Raw genomic sequence first — 23,805 nt, forward strand, 5'->3', positions numbered from 1 at the left:
TAGCACTGTTGCAAATTGTTCATTAGAGTTTAAAATTCTAACAAACCATCTAAACGTTTGTGACCTCTCTGATCTCTTCCATTCCTTATTCTTAATCACAACTACAGAAAGTGCCCATTAGGCTTGTGCCTTACAGCAAAGTAAACAAAGGAAGAGAGCAGACTGTTGAAATTCTGGGAAATCCTAGTTGTTCCTAGGGAAGAGGACCAGTAAACAACTGAAATGCAGGGCTCTGTTCAGACCAAAACCACTTTGTCATCATCCTTTGTCATCATCCCTGTTTCAAAGGGCTGCTTTGTGTGAGATGAGTGCATGGTCATCAACATACTTGTTTTCAGTATTTTGAACAGACGATGCTACGCTCACTACCAGTACTTGGGTACATTAACACCTTTCCTGCTATAGAGAAAATCAAAACATCTGGTGCTGTTAATTGCCAGACATTTGATACCACTGCAAACTCTGCTTAAGCACCAATTTCCAGTGATAGGGGCCAGACATGTTTGCTTGAGGTCCAGAGTCTTTAAATAGCAGACTTATGATTATATATGTTTATTTAAATGTATTTCTATATATTCAAGTTTATTTTGCAAAGATATAATGTATTAACCTAATTTAGGTTGGAATCATTGCTATGGAAACAACATGAGTTAATAAGTGCCTGACTGCACATATCATTGTGCTAGACACTAATAAATGAATATACATGGCATCTTGGCTTCTGGTTTGTTACATCCTCAAAGGGACCCCTAGAGGAGTAATCAATGAACACTTGAAAAAGGATGGCCATTTAGATTGGTTTGCTAATATCATCTTAAATGCAATTTTCAGTTCCTGAGATGACTGGCAAAGAAGTGTCCCTAGAGGAGCTCAGGGCTAACAAAAACCTCTGGAGGCTGAGTTCTTGAAGCAGATAAGGATTTTGAAGAAAATCATTTGCTGGAGCCTCCCCTCTCAAGTATGAAGTCACACAGTGACACTGCCCCTGGCTTAAGAACACTGCGGGTTTATTTAATATGGGTATGGATTATTGTATGCTAAGAATATAAATAGTTTGAGACTGAAATTAGGAAGTTTGTTAAACTAGACAGATGTATAAGAAATAAAATGTGAATTTACCTTTGTATGCCACCTAAAAGAACTGTAAAGAGAGCTTATCTAGAAATAAACAATGACTTCTATTAAAATGAGACCCAAATAGAACAGATAGAACTGCAGCGTGGAGGGAAAAGATCTCGGACATTGGGGTATTCATGCTTCACATCTTCCTGATAGCAATTTGAAAGGTTAAAAGATTTAGTTGAGGCCTCTGTAACTATCTGTTCACCAGCCAATGACACCCAGAGCTGTGAGATGTATTGTGCAAACTCATAAACTTGCCAGACCAATCTGTTTTTATTTGTCTCTGTGTCCCTGCCTTATGTCTCACTGTCTCTCCTGGATAAAGGTATGAATTACAGGAGAGAGCAAAATATCCACTTATGAGCCCGAGCCTATTTTTACTTTTTATTTCTTCTTGACCAACCTCTAGGTAAAATGGTCAGTTACTATAAAGATCAGAGGAGTCAACTTAGTTTATTGAAATTATTTTTGTTATTTTTTATTCAATAAATACATTTACTTAATTCAACTAATTTCATGAAAGAAAAAAAAAAACAAATTTCACAGACATGGAGTCACCTGCTCAAAGTCACAGATCAAGGAAATGGCTAAACTAGAAAAAGAGGCAACCTCTTCTTTGTCCCAGGCCACATTTCTGAGTTATACTTTAAAAGCTGATTCTGTTGGGGCAGCAACGGACCCAGCTAAAAAACATATACTTTCTAGCCTTCTTTACAAATACGGTGGTTATGTGACACATTTAAAGCAAAGAAGTAGTCGCTGGATGGAGCTTCTGGGAAAGTTCCTAAAAAGATAGCAGGTTCAGTGATCCTATGCCCTTCCTTTCTTCTTACTTGAAACATAGTTGTGATGTTGGAGCACTATCTGCTATCTTGTGCAAAAGAGACAAGAACATGCCAAGGCGAGCCAAAGGAATAGATTGTTTGGTCCCTGTTATCACTGTGGTGCCAATATGATGGGCCAGTTTACCTATTTCTAGACCTTTGGTTGCACAAGGCAAACAAAACCACTAATTTTTTAAGCACACTCTTTATCAGACATCTTTTACTTGCAATGGAACTTAATCCCTAACTGATATGCATAAAGATATATAAACATACATGTGTTGATATAAGAACATACTAATTAAAGTCTCTGAGTCTAATGTATAATACTATGAATGCATGTTATCTTAAATTGGAACTCTGAAAACAATTATACAAATTATGCCTAACAGAATTGGCATATTCTATTGCATAATTGATTCTATCCTTGAAGCTGTGTTTGTAGGGAGAATCTGGTATATGACTTCTGGTCTAGACTCTGCCAATAACTCTCAGAGGTATGTTGGACTGCTTATTGGGCTTCAGTTTCTTTGCCCAAAATATTAAGGGTTAAAAAAGATGACCATCTGAAGACACATACCCTTTAGACCCAGGATTTAACAACTATATCTTTTCCCTTCTCCTTATCTCAAACAATTTGTGATTCCTCCCTAAGTATATTATAGATCTTTGTGAACCAGTCTGGGAAAGTCTCTTTTACCATGGGGGTTTAAACATATTATTTTATTTAACTAAAGTCCTCTAGCCTCACCTTTTTGCCTGGCTAACCTTCACTTATTTTTCAGGTCTCAGACTAGATATTAACTTCTTGAGAAAGTCATGCCTGACCCTTGAGTATTACATTTGTCTGATAACATGTTTATATCTACCACAGATTACACATTTCTGGAGGATTATGACTATGTCTGCCTTATTGCCATTGCATTCCCAGCAATGGATACAGACCTGGCACAAAGTTCAGATACAGTAATAAAAAGGTGACTGTATGCATAAAGTAATATTTTTTTCTGTAGAGAAAAGATATTTCAATTTTCAAATAGTGGGCTGATAAACCAATAATTTTCAGTGGAACATGGTTTATTTATACGTAAAGGTAGTTTGGCTATAGTTTCTATGTATGTTTTATGTATTAATGTATGTATGTATGTATGTTATATAAAATTTAAGTGTTTTTATAATATTAGGTTTTAGATAAATTTGCCAAGTACATACAGGTTCTAACTAGATTAGTCATAGAAATTAATAGAAATATTGCACAATATTTGATGTGGTTTGAACAGTGATAGTATAATTCATAAATATGGCCTTCAATGGCAACTTTCCTAAAAGTATTTCAAGGAAAATAAAAAGCTAATGTTAAAATTTTTATTCGAGAGTATTTTTTTCTACAGGGCATCCGAATAATCAGTTGAAGAAATATGCAATGAGATAATTAACTGTTCTTTGATTGGATTGCCTTTTGAATGGGCTATGCCCCACCTCACCTGCAGAATTGAAAATGATGAAAATGAGCTTGCCCTCTGAGAGTTAAATTATGAAAGCAACAGATCAGAACAAATATCTGCAAAATTATCTTTTAAAGACAAAATGATTATAAGGCGAATAGAACTTGACAGAAACCTGATTGAATATATTAACACATCTAAACAAAGAATATGTTACTTCTAAGGGGAAGGAAACAGAGATCTAGGATCTGGTTAGCTGCATGTTTAGATAAAGGAAAGTCACAGAGGCAAATCTAAAGGAGGAGCGATTTAAAGATGAATGTGATGTAGGTACCACTCAGAGAAAAGAGTGCTGAATTATTAAACTTTATGTATATTTTACTCCACTGGTAAAATTGCCACTTTTTGAGAAGAATGAAATAATATTGATTTTACATCGATGCCATTAAATCTTTGATTTATTTATCTCCCTTGTTCTGATTCTGTGCTCACCAAGCAACCTGTTGATTATGATTTGGTGTCTTATGTAGATCTGGCTTTAGAGAGTGAGTGGCTAATCCTACAGACTTCAAGTATTGTCTGGCCTCATATAATGATTTCTCATGATGAATTAATAAAAAGACTTCTGATTATGACGTGGGTCCTTTTACAGCTTCATTTTTGTAACAGAATGAGCTGATCATGCTAATATGGGCATTATGGTTCAAGTCACTTTCTTATTGTAATTGATAAAGCAGAATTCTGGGGTCTACCCACATATATGTTGTGGACTCATATATTCTTTAGTCAGTGTCGGTTTCTCATAATCTGCTAAGTCCTAAGCAGTGGCCCAGAAGGACTCTCTGGGCCTTGGAAATATAGGTCCAGAATCTAAAATATGGCACACCAAAATGAACTCAAATGGATTAAGGATCTGAATATAAGACCTGAAACAATAATCACATAGGAGGAAACATAAGGCTTAAACTCATAGATCTTAGAATTAAAGAGAATTTTATGAATTTGACTTCAAAGGCAAGAGAAGTAAAAACAAAAGTAAATGAATGGGACTACATCAAACTAAAAAGGTTCTGCTCAGCAAAAGAAACTGTCAACAAGGTAAAGAGAAAACCATCCGAATGGGAAAATGTATTTGCAACCAGTGCCTCCAATAAGGGCCTAACATCCAAAATATACAAAGAGCTTATTCAACTCAATAACAACAAAAAACCAACAATCCAATCAAAAAGTAGGAAGAGAACCTTAACAGACACTTCTCAAAAAGACATACAAATGGCCAATAAACATATGAAAGATGCTCAACATCACCAGCTATTAGGGAAATGCAAATAAAAGCCACAATGAGATACCATCTCATACCAGTTAGAATAGCTGTTATCAACAGGAAAGTAATAACAAGCGTTGGAGAGGATGCAGAGAAAAGGAAACTCTTATACACTGCTAAAGGGACTGCAAATTGATACAGCCACTATAGAAAACAGTATGGAGGTTCCTCAAAAAACTAAGAATTGATCTACCATATAATCCAGCAATCCCTCCACTGGGTATTTACTCCAAAGACTTGAAAATATATATCTGAAAAGATATTTGCACATCAATGTTCATAGCAGCATTATTTTCGGTGGCCAGGACATGGAAGCAACAAAAGTGTCCTGCAATAGATGATCGGCTAAAGAAGCTATGGTACATATCTACAATGGAATATTACTCAGCCGTAAGAAGAGATGAAATATTGCCATTTGCGACAACATGGATGGACCTCGAGATAATCATACTAAGCAAAATAAGCCAGACAGAAAAAGTTGAAAACCACATAATATCACTTATATGTGGGATATAAACCTAAAACAAACAGAAACTTATGGACATAGACAATAGACCAGTGGTTATCAGAGGGTGGAGGGGAGGAGGGCAGATTGAAGTATATGGGGTAAGAGGGGTCAAATACGCGGTGACAGAAAGAAATCTATCTATGGGCAGTGAACACACAATGCAATATATATATATATATTGCATTGTGTGTTCACTGCCCATAGTTAGATTATATATCTATATAATATATATATTATATATATACATATTGCATTTCATTAACTAATGCCATAATAAAAATAAATAAATTTTAAAAAATAATAAAAATAAAATATAGTGACCTAAATAAGTCATTCTCTGACCTAACTGGACTTTCCTTAGAGCCTTCTTATTTAATAAAGTATAGTACTTGGACTCCCAGAGCTAGCATCCCTGGGAACTTGAAGGAATTTAGAACCTCAGTCTCTGTGCCAGTATCTCTGAATCCGTGTTTGTTTACCAGGGTCTTCAGTATATTTGCATGCATAATACAAATTGGGAAGCCCTGCTTTGGAGGATATATCCACCCTGTTTATCTCTCCATCTCTACAGGTTGATGGGAGACACTCCTTTGTCGGTCTTTCACACCGCTATGTTTTTTAAAGAATGTCAAAAATGCAAAGCCTCAGTAAAGGAAAAAAAGTAAATGCTCTTTATTCAGGCCACTCCTCATAGAATGAGGTAATGTTTCCCTCTGAGCAGGCTTGATTACTAGTTGCTATAAGGCACTGGTTCCCAAAGCTCAGTGTTCTTCTCCTTTAACAGAACCCATGGCAGCTACAAGCATCCATCTAAGCCACTCATGGTGCTCCTGTGGGAGTTTGGGGCTCAGAGAAAGGTGCAACATAGTGATTCTCCCACCATTGTTTTTGCTGTAACAAAATCTTAAATCTCTCACGCAGTTTTGCATCCATGAGACTGTGGCAAAATAGTACTAGCTTTTAAGTAGGGTAAAATCTCAGAGACTTTATAGTTATTGGCACAGATGTCTTTAGCCTTTTTTGGCACAGTTGCAAAAAGCAAAGTGTTAGGAGAACCGAGTTCTTATCTAGGTTTACCCATTAACTAGTTATGCCAAAAAACAGTTATTACCTCTTGTCTCTGGAATGATTTCTTCATGCATAAAATGAGGGTAGTGGAGAGAGGAATGAGTAGTTGATGAGAGTTTGTGGGCTGTTAGTTCCTCAAGAACAGGAATGTTTTATGAATCCTTTGTTACTGTTCTTTCCTCTAAGTTTCAGCACATTTTTTAAATGTTGGTAAGATCAATCAATATATACTCTATTTTAGCCTAAGACACTTGAGAATCTCTTAGAAAAAAATCCTATTATGTTATTCATCTTACCCACCATAATCGAGAAAGAAATAGGAAGGTGTTGGTCAAAATTGCAGTTATGTAAGATAATTAAGTCTAGAGATTCAATGTATAGCTTGATGACTATAGTTAATAACAATGTATTGATACTGGAAATTTGCTAAGAGAGCAGATTTTAGAAACTCTCATTATGCACAAAAAAGATTGTAACTGTGAGAAGATACGTTAATTAGCTTGACTGTAGTAATCATTTCACTGTGTGTATGCATATATATATACATATATAATTATATTGTACACCTTAAATATATACAATTTTTTACTAAAAATTATTTTTAAAGCCCACACTGTTTTACACACACACACACACACACACACACACACACACACAGCCTAAGTGATGTATAGATTTGGGAAAGTATTTATAAAAGTAGACCTTCTCCCTCCCTCCATTCTTCCTACAGCCTGAAGTATAGATATAATGCTTTGAACTGGAAAGGATGCCTTGGACTATGAAAGAACTTGGAAACAAGTAACAACAAAATCATTCAAGGTGGCTATTTCCTTGATATTATGATGTCATTCCAGTCCTGAACTTTATTGGAGGCTTCCACTGTGAGAAAGAAATAAATTTGTATTTTGTTTTAAATCATTTTGGGTTTTGTAACCCACAATAATTCTTATTCCTAACTAATACAGATGCTTTAGAAAAATTATCCAGAAAGTTATTCATAGATTTGAAAATTTCATGTCAGTTCTTTACAAGTCTTATAGGATTTTAATATTAATGAATAAAAATTGATAAATTAATTTTTGGAATACTGCCTTCCTTCTGATGGAGAGTCTCTAACCACTTGGTTCAATAAAATTTTTATGGTAAAGTAGAATATAGATAAAATAACTTGCTTTTGTTTCTAGATCTTTGTTTTAGACAGTTTCAAATATCATTTTAAATAAGACAAATGTTGTAATTTTATAATTAAAGTATCACTTATGAAGAACTTTATGACATGGTTGAAATCATCAATAAGCTATCAACAATGTTCGAGAAACAATCAAGCTCCTATAAAGTGACAAACATAAATATGTCCTTGATTGACCATGTATCTGATGGTCTTTCAGAACTGATTATAAAAATTATAACAAATATATATGATGATCACAAAGAACTGAAATTAGTATTAGGTGATTTTAAATCTAACTTTACACATACACATATACACACACGTTTTCCATCTATGTGGTAATCAGCCTCATTTCCAATCTGAAATTATCCTCTGTCTAAACTTGGCACTTTGCTGCACTTTCCCCTGTAAAAACAATAACAACAACAAAACATAGTATTTTTCAAAACTGTTAAAAGTTAGGCCTAACTCACACTGAACTTAACTATTATAAATCATGAAGGATAATATTGTTGTTCTTTGTATTTGAAAAGAATGATACTGACTCACTATCAGCAGAATACTTGCTTGGAGCTTTTTTTCCCCCAGTACCAAAACTCACTCTCTCTAAAGCCCTGAAGCCATGATTATCTTATCTAGATAGAGCACTACACTGTATTTTGCCTTTTTTCATTCTCTAAAGGAGCCTACAAACTAAGTCTGATCTCACAATCAGTCATACTAAACAGAGGCTACTACATTTTCCTCCCCATATTTCTCTTTCCCCACATATTTACCCTCCAGTCATTAGTAGACTATGATATGCAGAAACATTTGTATTTACTCGATGATTAACAGTGGGGCTGGATTTGTGTTAAACCATCTTGGTTCTCTTACCTGAGGAAAACATATATTGTGCCAGATACTTCACTGGAAAAGAGAGACTATAACTAACTAAATTAGAAAAACTATCTTTATGGGCTGTTTTCCAGGACATGAAAATAATTTTTAATTTTAGCTATAAGCTGTTACTGTGACATTAATAATCAGGTGATTCCCTAATCAGAAGACAGTGTGTTATAAATCTATGTAGGGGAGTTCCTTTGGGTTCATTCAGGAACTAGAGTGTTTCATTTTATTACAGTACTTAGAGATAAAAGATTTTGCTCCAAAATATCTTTGGAGAGCTTCTTGCAATATCCTGCATAATTTGAAGGAAAAAGAGATTAGACCAAACAATTATAGTGAGCATTAGTGAATAGATTAGCACTGTACTGGAGAAAAAAATAGAGAAAGATATATTTTTAAAAGGTTAAAAATCTCATTAAATAGTTCAGTAGTAATTATTTTACTATTTGATCAGTACATAGATCAACAAAGTAAAGTAATTGCTCTTCCTTTCAATAAAAATTGGCCCAAGCATTTATGATGTTCTAGAAACATATAAGGAGGTGATAAATAGGCATATGTGTCTGAGGAGAGCCAAAAGTGGCAGAGGAATTAAGGAGCAGAACAAAAGTAGCCTTTATCTTAGTAACTGAGATTTGTTTCACATGCATCACGAGCATCTTAAGAACCAAAGTCTTACAATACTCCAGTAATAATTATTTGGTTCTTTTGTCACTAACATTTTAAAAACTATCAATAGTATGTAAAAAATGCTTTTGGCTGATGATTTTTCTATAACATGTTAAAGAAGGTATCATTTGCTTATGAGGCCATTCATGAGGTCGCGCCCATCCTTATATCTTTCCCATCCTTATGTCTTTCCACTTTTCGTTTAGTCGTCCTCTGTGTTCCAGCCATACGGAATTTCTTTTATTCATTCATAATTTATCATTCTCTCTCTCACCTCTAGAAATTGTCCATTGACCTAAATTTCGTGATAACTGCTTGTGTCCCCAACCTCCCCTTCAAAAACAGCAGCCTCCAATATGTTAGAAATCAAGCCTTTAGCTCACCTTTGTATTCCCAACATAGAGCAAGGCTAGGCATGTAGATGGTCAATAAATATGTGAATAAATACTAAAGTTTTAAAATTATGACATTACTGGTTAATCTTATGTCCCAAGATATGCAGCCTGTAAATTATGGTTTTCTTACTTTAACAAGTAAGAAGAATGTGAAAACAAAACAATTTAAAGTTTTTTTGGGGGGGGGGAGTGATGTGAAAGGAAACTGATTTTACTTATTTCAAAGCAATTTAAAAATGTGTTCCTCCTCCCCTGACTCTGGCCAGATTAGAGGGAAGATATCATTTGATCTGGCATTTATTGTGATGTTCGTTTGAGACTGAACACTTTTTATGACCAGGTGATATATTTTTCCCTCTGGTTTTACAGAATTAAACATTACAAGATAAGCATCCTGTGAGCCCTCACAACTTTGGTCTAAAATGTTGCTTCAAAACAAGTGTGGAGTGGGGATTAGGCATAGTGATGAGTCAGTTTTAAAAGGACAATCTTTTGCATTATAGCAAATGTAAATAAGAAATGCTGTGCGCATGTGTGAACACTCAGGTATACGTAAGCTTATCATAAAGACAATAAAATCCCAATTGTATCAATGTCATTATATGAATTTAGAGGGACTGAATCAAATCATCCCTACTTCACAATAATGTTAAAGAAAGTATAAATATGAGAGGCAGTGAAGTTATAGAAGAGAGAAAAGAAAGATGACTAATTAATGAATTCCTGTCATGTTTTATTGATTTATGTATATCCTATTTAATATATTTCCATCTCTAGATGAGCAAAGTAAAAACATGTAATAACTACTCAAAATGCCCTTATAATTATATAATCTTGTAATCTTATAATTATGTACATAAAGATAGTAAAGTTCGTGTGAAAATAAAATTAGTTTTGTGAGGCGGGTAGACAATATACAATTAATATATAGTACGAGTGGGTAAACATAAAAAATAGAAGTATGTAACTAAAGCCTATTATGTCCTGGAAGAGTACTTGTAATGTTGCTTTGTGCCACATTGGAAAGGAAGGGAGGGAGGTGTTGTCATAGCTACAATTTTATGGAGAGCTTTAGAAGGTTCTTTTGCTTCCATTAAACATATTCTTTTTCTTTAAATTTTTGCTCTTAGAACTATAAAATACAACGTGTTTCTAAAGTTTTTATCTATCTAATAGCATAAAACCATGTTGCCTTATTTTTCCCTCATTAATCTTCATTTGTCCTAAATTTTAGTACACATATTGAAGGATTACAACTCATCTTTTCAAAGTCAGAGGAGATTCTTTGGAGAAACAATGTTTTCTCAAATACAAACATAAAAATAAACAAACAAAATATCTTTTGGGCAACCAATTCTGCGACTAAGAGAATAATTTTTAAAAGTAAGCCTAATTTTTCCCCAGGAATGTATGAGAAAATCTTTCTGCAAATTTCAGACACAACCAAGTTGCTTCCAAGATCGGCCATTTGCACTCCAGGGCTAAAGCTGAAAGTGCACAGAATTGCCTGAGTAATTCAATTGTAGGAAGAATCAATGCAAGTATGAAGGCTGCCCTGGTCAAAGGTTGGCCCTTGGGCTGCAACTTAAATCAATTTGGGGTGAGCTAAGTTTGATTACATTTTCAGTGATGAAGCTTTCAAAAGCAATTTTGAGCTTGCCTATTCAGAAACTGTTTAGTTCTATCCTAAATCTATTCTCTTGGTTAGACAAGCATCTAACGATTTGTTTTTATGATGATTAAGTCCTGGAGTTGAGTAAAAATGAGAGAAATAAAAAAAAATGGGAATAATCCAGAAAGCAAAACAAAAAATAGCAGATGAGAACCTATTACTAATAATATGTGAGTTAGTAACAGTTTTTATCTTTTAAAAAGAAATTATAATGATGACAAGATTAAGAGGGAAATAAAGAATCAGGGAGTATGCTAACAAGGAAGAGTAAATAATCGATGGAAGATTCTTACGATGGTAATAAGTGGCAGTCCAAGAATATTTTGGCATATGAGACCTATTTTTTCAGGTGCTGCTGGCAGGGGGGATGTTGGGGAAATACAGGTGGTTCTGAAGTATGAAGCAAAATGGGTGTAAGAAAGGATGTCAGATATGGACTCCAACAGGCAATATGCTAGCTTGAGAGAAATAAACCTTTTCAATTTATCTTTTTCCAGCAGAGCCAAGCCTGCAGATTTGTTCTGCAACTATAGCTTATGAAAGACCCTTTAAAAATGTGTTTACTCAGTTAAATAGTTTGATTATAGATATTATCTATATTTGGGTAAGCATATTATTAGATCACAAACTATAATGCTCCCAAGATGTTATGATTTTTTTCTTTTGAGAAAACATAAATTTCCCTACAGGTACGACCACTAATTCTCAAAACACAGGCTATTATCTCACCAGTTTTAGGAAAATATTTTGCTATATATTGTATTATGAAGCATTTTAGAAAACCTGTGATTCTTTATAAATGGACTGAATAGTACTCTAATGGTTCTTTGACAAGAAATATGATCCGCCTCACTACTTAGACTGCTCCATGTATCCACTAATTGGATTGATTTAAAAATTAAAGATAAAACTTAAGAGCATGTGACTATCTAATACCACATTTTAGAGCTGGGTAACCCAAGTTACCATTTTGCCTTAAAAATGTTGAAAAAGAAAGCTTGTAAAAAAAGTATAAAACTGAAAAAATCCAACCAACTAAAAACGTCTGGTCATTCCACAGTTGAAATAACATTTCTATGCAAGCAAATCTTGCTTGATTTATTTAAAACTTGCTTAAGTGTATATTGGGCAAATATCTAATTTGTTTCTCTGGAGAGAAATCTTAAATGAATTATATTTTTAAGTAAGTACATCCAATCTATGCTGAATGGACACATTCAATAACGTGGAATTTTCAGTCCCTTCCGCAGAAGTTTTATGGCTACAAAAATGGAATTTACAGCATTTTGAAGAAAGCATGGCCCATTGAAATATCATTGCTTTTGCAATTAATTCTTTCTCTTCTTCCTTTAATCTGGAACATCAAAACAGAAAAAAAAAAGCCGATTTCACTTTACTTTCTATTTTGGTGATATTCTCTATTAATTATGCTTCACATTGCCTGAGGATAAATAGGAAGTTTTATAATAATGTCACTTACCACTTTATAATAATCATTTTATTCACACATACCCCTGGATCTTTTATTAGGGGCTGCAATTTCCATTTTTCACAGCACAGAAGTGGAAGTGGGAGAGTAGCTCAACTGATACCTTATATGCTCAAATCATTAGATAATGTTACAAATCTAGTCACAGATACAGTGCATGGTGGGTAAAATTCTCTATGAGACTTCTTAGAAATAATCGGAGGGGAATCTCTCACAGGACCTCTAATACGCTTTGTAAGAAAAAGACTAGGCAAGGCGCTATTGAAGGAGAGGCTGGCAATACGTTTTCTTTAGGCTGGAAATGTTGGCATGTTTTCATTTTTTCAGAGTCTTAATAGCCACAACTCCCCTATATACAGGGTCACTTTTTGGCTTAGTTTGTTATAGGGTTAGAGCTTCGTGAAATAAAACAGCAAGCAAAAAGGTCTATTCTAGTGCCTTTTCATAGGTTATTGGCCAACAGAATTGAAACTGTGAACATAAAGAAAATTTCCCTAGAGAGTAAAATTCTTTGTAGAGATGACAACATGATTAGGAAAGTAGCGCTATTGAGCTAAACTTTATGGAAACTCACCACAGAGCAGAACACATTAAAATACAATTTTTTTCTGTCAATAAAAAATAATTTTGAGTTCAATGACAAAACTGTACAGAAGAGAAAAATATTGGCAGCATTTTTACTTTGTTAAGGAGTACGTGTAACTGGTTTTAATGCCAATCAATACATAAATAGTATTTTTTAAAACATATATAGATTTCTTAGAATCTTAAAGCATTACAGCTGAAAGAGAACTTGGAGATTAGTTACTTTATTCTCCTCATTTTACAGATGTGGAAATTGAGGCCAGAGAGTTAAGTGCTTTGCCTAGGAATCTTTACAAGTAAAGGCCAAAACTTAAATTGTGTGATTCTTAAAATAGGGCTCCCAATATATTTCATGTTTATATTTGAAACTCTTTTTGATTTTTCTATATCTTTTTGGCACCGAATTCCCACAAGCTTGCTACATTTCAAGGCTGATCAATGGCAACAGCAGCTATCAAAGCTCCCTTCTCCCTTTGGCATTTACTAACCTTTTTTCACCTATAGGTATGGATATTCAGTCTCAGTAGCTTGAGGATGCAGCTGTCAAAATGCCTCTTAACCTTAGAGAAACACATTAGTGGAGTAATTAATCTTGTACAACCCTCTCTATCAACCTGACCACTTTTTTTCATTATTGTAAGTGAATGCTTATTTGTGTGGCTGATTTAATTAATAATTCTAATAAAAAAAAACAACATCATAGTGATCTACATAAGTGCGTTAATAAATGAATCAAAGAACCAATACTATTCCTGGATATTCAGTGACATAAAGTTACAAAGTTATTGAGGTAATATAGATCTGAGCTCCTTTTGGTTCATCCTTCAACATTTAGATTATACATGACAGAGCAAAAGAGAAAACTAACATTAATGAGCACTTGCTTTGGATCGGGCACTATATATCAGCCACTTTACATAACCTATCTCATTTAATCTCTGCAAAAACCCTATAAAAGTAAGTTATTTTCCTTATTTTATAGATGAAATGGCTGAGACATAAAGATTGGAATGTGGCATTGTGGCTTCAACTCGGATCTGTGTGATTCCAAAGCTTTTGGTGGTTGGCCTGTTCAGTGGAAAGAGCACTGGGAGAAGGAAGAACTAAGTTAAGTTCTAGCCCTAGATGTGCTCTGACAATGTACAGTGTTGAGTTCTGACTTATCTTCTCTGAGCCTCAGCTTCCTCATTTAAAAGGTAAAAAGATCATTCCGGACCATACATTTTAAAACCTAATTTTCTGGAACGTTATGACTTTTTATTTTCGAGTCAAAGGGAAGTTTATTAGAAAAGCAGTAACACTCCACAGAGTATGGTCTCCTCTCAAGAGGCAGAGAGTGAGAGAGACAGTGGGAGGGACTTCCATGACTTTTTGACAGCCTTTGGGGTTACTGTGTCATTGGATGTAGAAGCAAAAGGAGATTTACTTCCAAATCAACCACACTAACTTCAATTTTATATTTGTTATCTAATAAGATTTGTATAAAGTTTTATTTGATAAAAGAATGGAATCCATTACTTTAAAAAGTGTGAAAGAAATTGACTAGATAATATCTGAGATCTGTCTACACTAGCTCTAAAGTTCTGTCAGTTGACATAGTTAACTAAAGCTCTGTTAGTGTTTGTACTTGGTTCTTACTAGTAGCAATTTGATGAGCCAGGGCACCAGAGGTTTCAAGAGTTATTCTGAGTCCATCCTGTTGGGTATTATTTCTCACGAATGGCATCAAATGACCATTTTTTGTCCAGCTTTTTGAGAATACACACAGGTTCTAGGTTTAAGGTTGGGGAGGAAAAACATCCTCTCGCTTTATTCATACTATTTCAGCAAATCTGTGTGCATCTGTTATCTGTGTGATGATTATGTTGGTGCCTATGTATTTATGTTTAGTAGAGTATCATTCAATAGCCCATTTTAGCTATGTCAAAATATACCTACTACTGAAGACCTAATTTTTTTAAAGTATTTATTACTAGAGCATCCACAAAAGGCATCCTATTAACATCGTAAAGCTGTAAGGATAAAGCAAGTTCCCTCGCACAGCACGCTGTCTTCAACAATCATCAAGTCTAAATTTATTACTGCCTCTTTCAACCAAATGAAAACTCCATCCCTTTTAAGTTGCAGGAGGGGAGATCAATTTCAATCTAAAATATGAATCATTCAAATTTGTGGTATCACCTTTCACATGGAATCAAGCTTCATTATAATAGTCAAAAATAACAGAAAACCCATACAGTTGCTTACTGGCATGTGGGGACATTTGAAACAAGCAGAGAAATGAAATATTACTTGCAAGGGCACAGCTGGTTCCATATTCAACAAATCAGTCAAAAAATAACGTTCTCCTGCATCCGTCAGATCTAAACAGGGAAAAACTGTCATGTTACCCACATTCTTACTTTCTCCAATAGCCTCTTCCATGTTTCTTTTGAATATAAGTTACTGACATTTTCTTTTCACTCTTAAAGAGGAGGTGTCCATCAAATTAAGTAGACTGGGAATAAATATTCTTTAACATGAGAGGAGATTTTCCAGAAAGTTAAATAGCACTGATTGTATAAAGCATTTAAAATCGGAACTTCATTATTGTCTCCACAGGGTTGCAAAGGCAGGGAAAAGGCAGTTATGGTGGGTCCTTTGAATATTTTATGTGTTATATTTCCGAGGCAAATGCTTTGTTATTTGAATAAATAGATGAACGGGAGTGCACTCACACGCACGCGCACACACACACACACACACACACACACTCACTCAAGAAAAGGTGAGGTCTCTACAGCAATAGCAAAAGATTCTACACCTCACTTTTGGGAACACATTAAAAAAGGGGTTGGCATCCACACATTGTAGCAATATTATTGTTATCTATTTGGGATGGTAAGCAAAGACTGTTAATATTAAAGCTTGAGTTGTCCCAGATATTTTCATATATAAGTCTCAGAAGAAGGTTGTTAAATTAAAGCATTGTGAATTTTAAGCACTTGGTTTACATAGCTAAGATTTCTTCTTAACTAATTCTCTTTCCTTATTTCCCTTTAGATTATGAGTCTTTTAATAAGTGTTATATAGTAAATATCTGTTCATTTGTGAAAGTGGGAAACAAAACATATACAACATGTTCTACTTATAGCAATGACTTTTTTTTGGTTACTAAATTACTGATCAAATGATGATGTACATTTGATGAACTGGACCCATAGATGGCAGGATGGGACCATTCAGTTCACATTCTTTAAGGAGAAGACTTAGAGGAATCATCTCTTTTAGTTGCTCATGTTCAGGAAGCAAAAAACACAGTTCAAAATAATAATCAAATTCAAAATAATTATGAATCCCAATTTTCTTTTACTTAAAGAATATTTTTTCCTGAGTAGTTGGCACACTGTCATCTATTATTAATTTTGCTAAAGTACTTGTACCCTGAGGCTGATCTACAGTGACTGCAAAATACTCTCTCTCTCTCTCTCTCACACACACACACACACTTTTTGAATGCAGACATATTTCATAAGTTTCTGTACAGAAAACCTAGAGGACAAGGGATTCATGTAGACCAGGCTTTCCGTAGTTTTTCCACCATACAGTTTGCTTTACTCTTACTTGAGAAAGTATACAGTCTACCTCAGTAATTATATTGATGAAATCACTAACTTCCATACTTACAACTACAGTTTCTCTTATAATTATAGTTTAAGGGCTACAATGCCATGGTGGGAGGCAAAGGCAGTTAAGGTGATAATTCAAAGTCCTTTCTTGTTTCTCTGGGATCTAAGAAAGATGTGAGAAAAGAGGTAAACAGAGGCAAACAGAATGAGGGAGGCTTGCAGAAAAGCAAGAAGTATGGCAAGTGTAGTTCACCAACGACTCGGGTTGCTGCATCTTCGTAGTCAAGGACTTGTTAATAAACACATAGCCAATGGGCCTACTAATCAGAAATGAACCCCAAATGAGATAAGCAGCTGAGACATCAAGGCAGGTCATCAGTCTGTGCTCTTCCTTTCACAGCACAGCCTATCGAAAGAAAAGTTTACTGCCCATGTCTCTGCTTCCTCATCTACTTATTTAACCTGAATCCCTCGCAACATGCCTTCTAATCCCAGTTTTCTACAGAATCTGGTCTGGCAAAGATCACCAATAACTGCCATTGTCAGAGACAGTGGTTGATTTTCAGACTTCTTCTACCTGAGGTAGCATCGGACACTCCTGACCCTCTCTCTTAATCTAGTCTCCTTCTGTGGCATGCATAGCACTGGTCCTCCTCTGGCATCTCCATCCGCACGGAATCAGCATGCTTCTATAGATACTTCTCTTCCTCTGCTCACTCCTCAATGCTGATTTTATTTGGATTCTGGTGATTTTTTCTTGCTCATCTTTTCACTCTACAAGGCCTTTATGAGAAATATTATTCATTCTCATGACTGAAACTACCACCTTTATTGTTATGACTTTCAAATCATATCTCCATTCTGGACTTAATATCCAGGTACTTACTAGACATTGCTTCCAACTGAATATGTCTAAAATTGAACTTATTTCTCTTCATTCAATCTCTACCTTCTCCACAAATCTGTAAGTGCTAATCTTCCTTACGTGTTCCGTCCTGGTTAATGTCATCCAAACTAAACATTGGAACTGATCCATAGATTCCTATAATTCCCTTCCTAGTCTCTATTCATTAGCCCCTTTCTTCTAATTATCTATCATCTCTCATCTCTACTACTCTTTTTGTACAATTATCTTCTTTTGCCTTTATTATTATAAGTCTAATAAGCTGAGGTTAGCCCTCTACATTGGTTAAGAACATCTTTCAGAAACTAAAACTGTTTATAACCTTCTTTTTGGCTTCTGAAAACCAGGACAAAGTTCAAATTCATTTGCACATTTTTCTGTCCTAATTCTACCAACCTGTCCACTCTCATCTCTCAGCATTCTCTTCTCCTGCTTTTTACTCTAATCACATTAAAGTACTGTCATGTCTTTAAATGTATTGGATTGCTTTATACTCTCATGTCAGACCCATTCCAAGCTAGAGTCTCTCTCTCTTTCTCTCTCTCATCACCATTCTATACCCAGACACAACCTAATTACATCCGTAGTTCAAGGCTGTCTCCTCTATAGCTTGTCCTGAGTCATTGAGACTGACTTGATCATTTTCTCATTTGTGCCACTATACATTGTGCTTATGATTATTGTTGAATAAATTCTGCAGAGTTCTGCTTTTAAAAATGAGACGGCGATGACTAAAGTGGTATTTGAGTTGTATATTAGTTATAATTTATGTAGGGATATGACTTCTTTTCATGCCACTTGAAACTAAATTAACAGCCTCGACTCTGCCCTAGTATGTTACCATTGATAATACTGCATTTACAATTGCTTTTTTTCTTGTCCCCCTCCTCTATTCATCTGACAGCTCTTTGAGGATGGGGTTCCAGTTCTATTAATACTTTTCTTTCCAATATCTAGCGCAATGCTTTGAAAATTGTAGGCAATCAATATAAATATTTAGAGAAAAAAATGTTGCTACTGAATGAATTATATGAGCTTCAGAATAGAACAATTGTTTTAGTTCTGCCTTTACTCTTTGAATCCCCTAGATGTTCGAACTTCTATTTAATCTGAAATTAGTGCCACAAATTCTGGTTCATGCACTGAACAAGGGAAGAGTTTAAGTTATGAGCTAGATTTGGAGCATTATTTCAAATTTGCATACCTTCTCTCTGGCTTGTTGATCTGGAAATTGAAGTTATACAAATTGCAAGTAGATTGGAATAGTCTCAGGATTTATCCTAAGTAATTATGGATGGGGAGCTAATGCCCAGTGGCTAAAGATCTGTTGAAATGCTATTATGAACAAGTTTGAGTGTTTGCCACAGAAAGGCACTGTACTAGGTAGCTCATGTATTTGATTATCCTGTCTTTGAGCATATTAATCATTCAGGAAAACAAATCATAAAAGCATGGAAATTTGTTTATTCATGGCACATTCTATATATCATCATGTATACAGGGGCAAACTCTGGACCCTACTTCCTTTCTCCTGGATAAGAATATGGGTAAGTTAAGTTTACACATTCCCCTAAATATAGGAAGGGCTGATCTTCAGTGACAGATTTTTAAAAGTCTTTAGCAGGTCACAGACTAGAACTGGAATGTTATTAGATCAGCTTGGAATTGACTTCTAGTCTTGGATGGGTTTAGGGATTGAAGATTCTCCCATTCATAGACCTTGTGAGGATATGACAGGAGTTCTTATGAAGGGACACATTGCTTTCTTGCCAGCTAGCATTGTATAAACTTTAGGAAAGCTGCCTTTCCATGTACACAGTTTGCAGATTCACAAGGCCCATGTTGGATAATTGTACCATTCCAAAGAGATTTGAAATTCATTAAAATGTGTTTAAATGTTTCTGAGTCTCATTTTTTAATAAATTTTCAGTCAAACATTGACCCCATTCATCTTTTATGTACTTAAACTTAATATCCGATACATGTTTATATCTAAACATTTATTTAAAAAGTTTTTATATATTAAAAATAGCACTCTAAGTTATTTAAAAAAAGTTGATTAAAACCACAAGAAGGACAAACACATTTTATGTAGAGGTTTATCTTTCAAAGAGTATGTTGAAATGATATAGCTTATGTCTACTCCACTGATGGTCTTATGCTGACAGTGAGAGAGTGAAATGTAGGAAATAAAATGAGTTCTGAAGCCAGACTGTCAGGACTCACTTTTTTTGCTTTGTTACTTATTAACTTATTAACCATTTGACTTTGGCCAAGCTTTTAATCTCTCTTTATCTTAGTTTCCTCATCTGTAAGAGGGGAATTATATATTTTATCTTTTTGGATTGCATGAGAATTAAATGAACAAATTTATATGAAGAGATTAGAGTAGGATTTGGTACATAGTAAGCTAACAATAAGTGTTATTTGTGGGATAACCTCATATATCTAGAAATTACAAATGCACATTATATTGCTAAAACCCAGTTCATTCATTCATTCAGTCATTCACTAACTTTTCAATCATTTATTCAATGTTTAAAGTGATCAGATGTGATCCTGTCTTCTCAACAAATATAATTTGGTGAAGAGATGAAAAATATATACAAATAATTATTGTACACAATAGAAATGCTTAGTGCAATAGGATCTTAAGATAAGGCCATCCAAGAGTTCTGAATACACAGATATTTCTTCAAATTGCTAGGGCTATGTTTATAATTACAGATAATATTTGCATATTATCTCTTTATGAAAAAATAAATTGAACTGCACTAGTATTTCATAGCACCTCTACGTACAGGAATCCAGTGGCAGAGAGAGATCACTGAAGTCCATTATAGAGATACCATGTTTAGAAGCCTTTTGAGCAGTGCCTTATTTCAAGATGATTATGTTAATGTTGTCAGAGTAAAACAAACATTTAAATGAGTGGCATTTGTTCCTAATTTGTTACATTCATTAATACTTCAGTTTTGAACGTTAGAATGTGACTTAAAAATTTAAATAGCAAAAACTTAATGTGTTATTAAGTCCTAAATGTTTCTTTACTTTGCCTTTTTAATTTAGTTATTTTTTCAGTTTCTTGAATATTTAAACCATTTAAAATATTAACAACATACTAAAGAAGTATCAATATTTACATTAAACTAGAATTTATACTGCTCTATAATATTTTAATGGTTTATATTAGTCATAATTACACTAAATAAATGATGAAAGAAACTGAAGCAAGTATATTATACTATGCCTATTGCATGATGAGCAATGTTTTCCTTTCGGTGGAGATACTAAGAAATATTATGCAACATTAAGCTGGAATAACAAATAAGGTGATGTTTCAAAAGTGTAGATAGAACAATCATTTACAAATGATTATTTTCTATTAACAAAAAACTGATATATTTTATTTAACATCAGAATTTCCTAAATTGTGGTAATTCAAAGTTTACAGATCATAAAAGTTATTATAGTATATTTTTAACTAGAAGGAATTTTATATATTGCATCCCCATTTCTGCAACATGGAAATGACCATGTCTGTGATTACACAATATTTGCATTTTTCAGAGACAGCTTATGATTACTGGATAACGTAAATATACATGTCATGTTACTATAAAAATATTAACTGTAAGAGATAAGGATGATTCAGATAACTCTGGAATTGAAAAGAGTGCATTCTCTATAGTCTTCTTTAAATATTTTGAGAAACGCTCCATTTCAAAATTAGGACTATTTAATGGTTATAACAGTTTGTTGGTTATTCAGCCTCTGAAAACCACTAAAATGAATTTCAGGAGAAAACATTACAATAGAATGTTCTTCCATCAACTCATCTTTGTGTTTTCTTTTTCATTTCTAGACCTTAGGAACTAAAGTACATCAGAAATACAGTATTTATTTTAGTAAAACATTAAATTGTATTTTAAAACACAGTTTTGAGTAAAACTATTCTCTATGTGGGTAAAATATTTTGTACATGATCACTTATTTACCATTTAATTTTATTTATGGCACGTAAAATTCTTGTTATTCCAAGATGAGTGTCTAAATAAAACCAACCAAGAGTAAACTCAATGCAAACTAATTTTCAAGATAACACATTTTAAAAAATAAAACAAACAGAACCTCACCAGACCAACTGTCTTAGTCAAAAGACATTTTTCAGTGGATCCTATTATTTCTGCATTTTTTTTCCTTTTTCTCAACTCTAAGATATTTTTATAAGCACATGTAGGTTTCTACAGAGATTATAAAATTTTCGAATACCCATACTCTTTTAAGGCCAAGTTCCCCTCTGTAAAAAATGTGTCATAATATCAGGTCGAGTCCTAAAATGAACATATTCCATTCTCTCTTGATGGATAGGAGCCAAGAGGCCCATGGGAGTATTTTGGCAACACTGTTACTTACGGTTGAGAGGCAGACTCGCATTGGTTGTGCCTAGCTTGTTGGCAGCCACACAAGTATAGTTGCCGAAGTGCTCCTGTGTCACATTGGTAACAGTGAGAATGGATCTTGTGCTAAAATTTTGAATAATAATTCCTTGTTGGCCATTGAAGAGCCTGGAAGACAAAATAAACTCTAGGTAAATACGTATTGTGGATATCATTAGATTTTTATCTTAGATGGGGTTGTAATGGTAACCACAGTTTTGACCACACTTGTCTTAAAGCGTGATAATGGTGCAGTTATACTTTCCTTACATTAGTAGAGGAAAAAAGAGGTTGTACAACAGCTGTAGACTGTTCCTGTGGGATTATTTGCACTATATAACAAACTGAGCTCAGATATCTATGTGTCTTATTCATACATTGTTTTGTGTTTTAGAAAATTAAACATACCAGAGCAATGACATCTCATCTGTTAAAGTCAAGAATGAGTAAATGATTAATTCCCTTAGAAAGATTCCCTTAAAAGTATCAACTGATGGTTTCTAGGTAAGCTGGCTGGGATATGACTAGGCCACTTCAAATGATATTACTGGATAACTTCCATGAAAGTTAACCCTACAATTGTGATAAGATGGTTTTGAGTGAGTCCAGGGTTAACACCACTTTACTGCTGCCACATACAACCCAGACAGATAATATGCTGTTTGATGATTCATCTAGAAAAAGGCAGCTATATATTATTAAGGATAGTATTTAAAGCTGGGTCTCATTTCTGCCACATTTTAGGAATGTGCCTGGGAAAGTCTTTTAAACTTTCTGGGCCTTAATATGGGATTCAGTTTTGCCTGATTACGCCCAGATGATCCAATAACCTCCTTACAGACATACCAACAGAGGCCCTCACTCCCACGTAGACTGGTATAACTTTACTGTTCTCAGTGCTCCCCATAACCACACCTCCTTCACTCTTCCTGAATCTACATCTAGTGGTCATGATCTCCTTTTCTCTCTGCCATCGGATCCTTCCTTCCTCATTTAGGGCTGACCTATGTCCTATCTGTCTTTCTCTAATGTGCCTTAAATGATTCTCCTCTCTTCCTCTCTGCGTGTTTCTCTCCAAATTGTTGTGGGATTTATGAAACCAACACCACATTCTTCAATCATTCTCTCTAGCAGTTTCTATGCACACAAATCTTTTAAACTCAAATAAATTAAATTATCTTAAATTTCTCAAAAGGCAGAGCCATATGGATGTACTTTATTTTATATTTGAATCCTACATAGCACTTAATAGTGGTATCCTAGGTACATAATAAATATTTCACAGGTTAGTGGACTCTGGGTGATGTCCCCACAACACAGGAGGGGATGTCTGTCCTTTTCAGTGGCTCCTTCAAGAAATTCACTCTCTCATTATGAATTCTGCTATAATGAGGATGCCAACCAAATAACTTTTCCTTAATTATCCCCTATGTTTATTGTGAAAAAAATGCGCTGATCACAATATGGGCTATGTAAACTCATAGCTTAAATGGTATGTTAGTGTTACCTCTTTAATGTGTTCGAGTTTAGTACTAAATATGTACTTAATTACAAAGATGCTAATAAATTGCATTCCCTGAGAATTTAGGTTGAAATCCTTTGCATTATGTTATATGACTTCTATCTGAATTTAGATAAAATATACTAGTGTTAAATGCAGATTAAAATAAGCAGTCATGCTTGATTATTCTGGG

The 23,805-nt window shown here is 34.3% G+C and overlaps 1 protein-coding gene across 1 annotated transcript in view; it reads right to left on the reverse strand.

The window, feature by feature from the left end:
- The window catches only part of NEGR1 (neuronal growth regulator 1), a 755,370-nt gene that overhangs the window by 138,695 nt on the left and 592,870 nt on the right, over nt 1–23,805 (reverse strand). The window contains exon 6 of the mRNA XM_036235247.1: nt 22,089–22,240. Coding sequence (XP_036091140.1) covers nt 22,089–22,240 — 152 coding nt within the window. The remainder of the gene's footprint in view (nt 1–22,088; nt 22,241–23,805) is intronic.

The sequence above is a fragment of the Rousettus aegyptiacus genome, unplaced genomic scaffold (genome assembly GCF_014176215.1).
Source record: "Rousettus aegyptiacus isolate mRouAeg1 unplaced genomic scaffold, mRouAeg1.p scaffold_m13_p_1, whole genome shotgun sequence".
Taxonomy (NCBI): domain Eukaryota; kingdom Metazoa; phylum Chordata; class Mammalia; order Chiroptera; family Pteropodidae; genus Rousettus; species Rousettus aegyptiacus.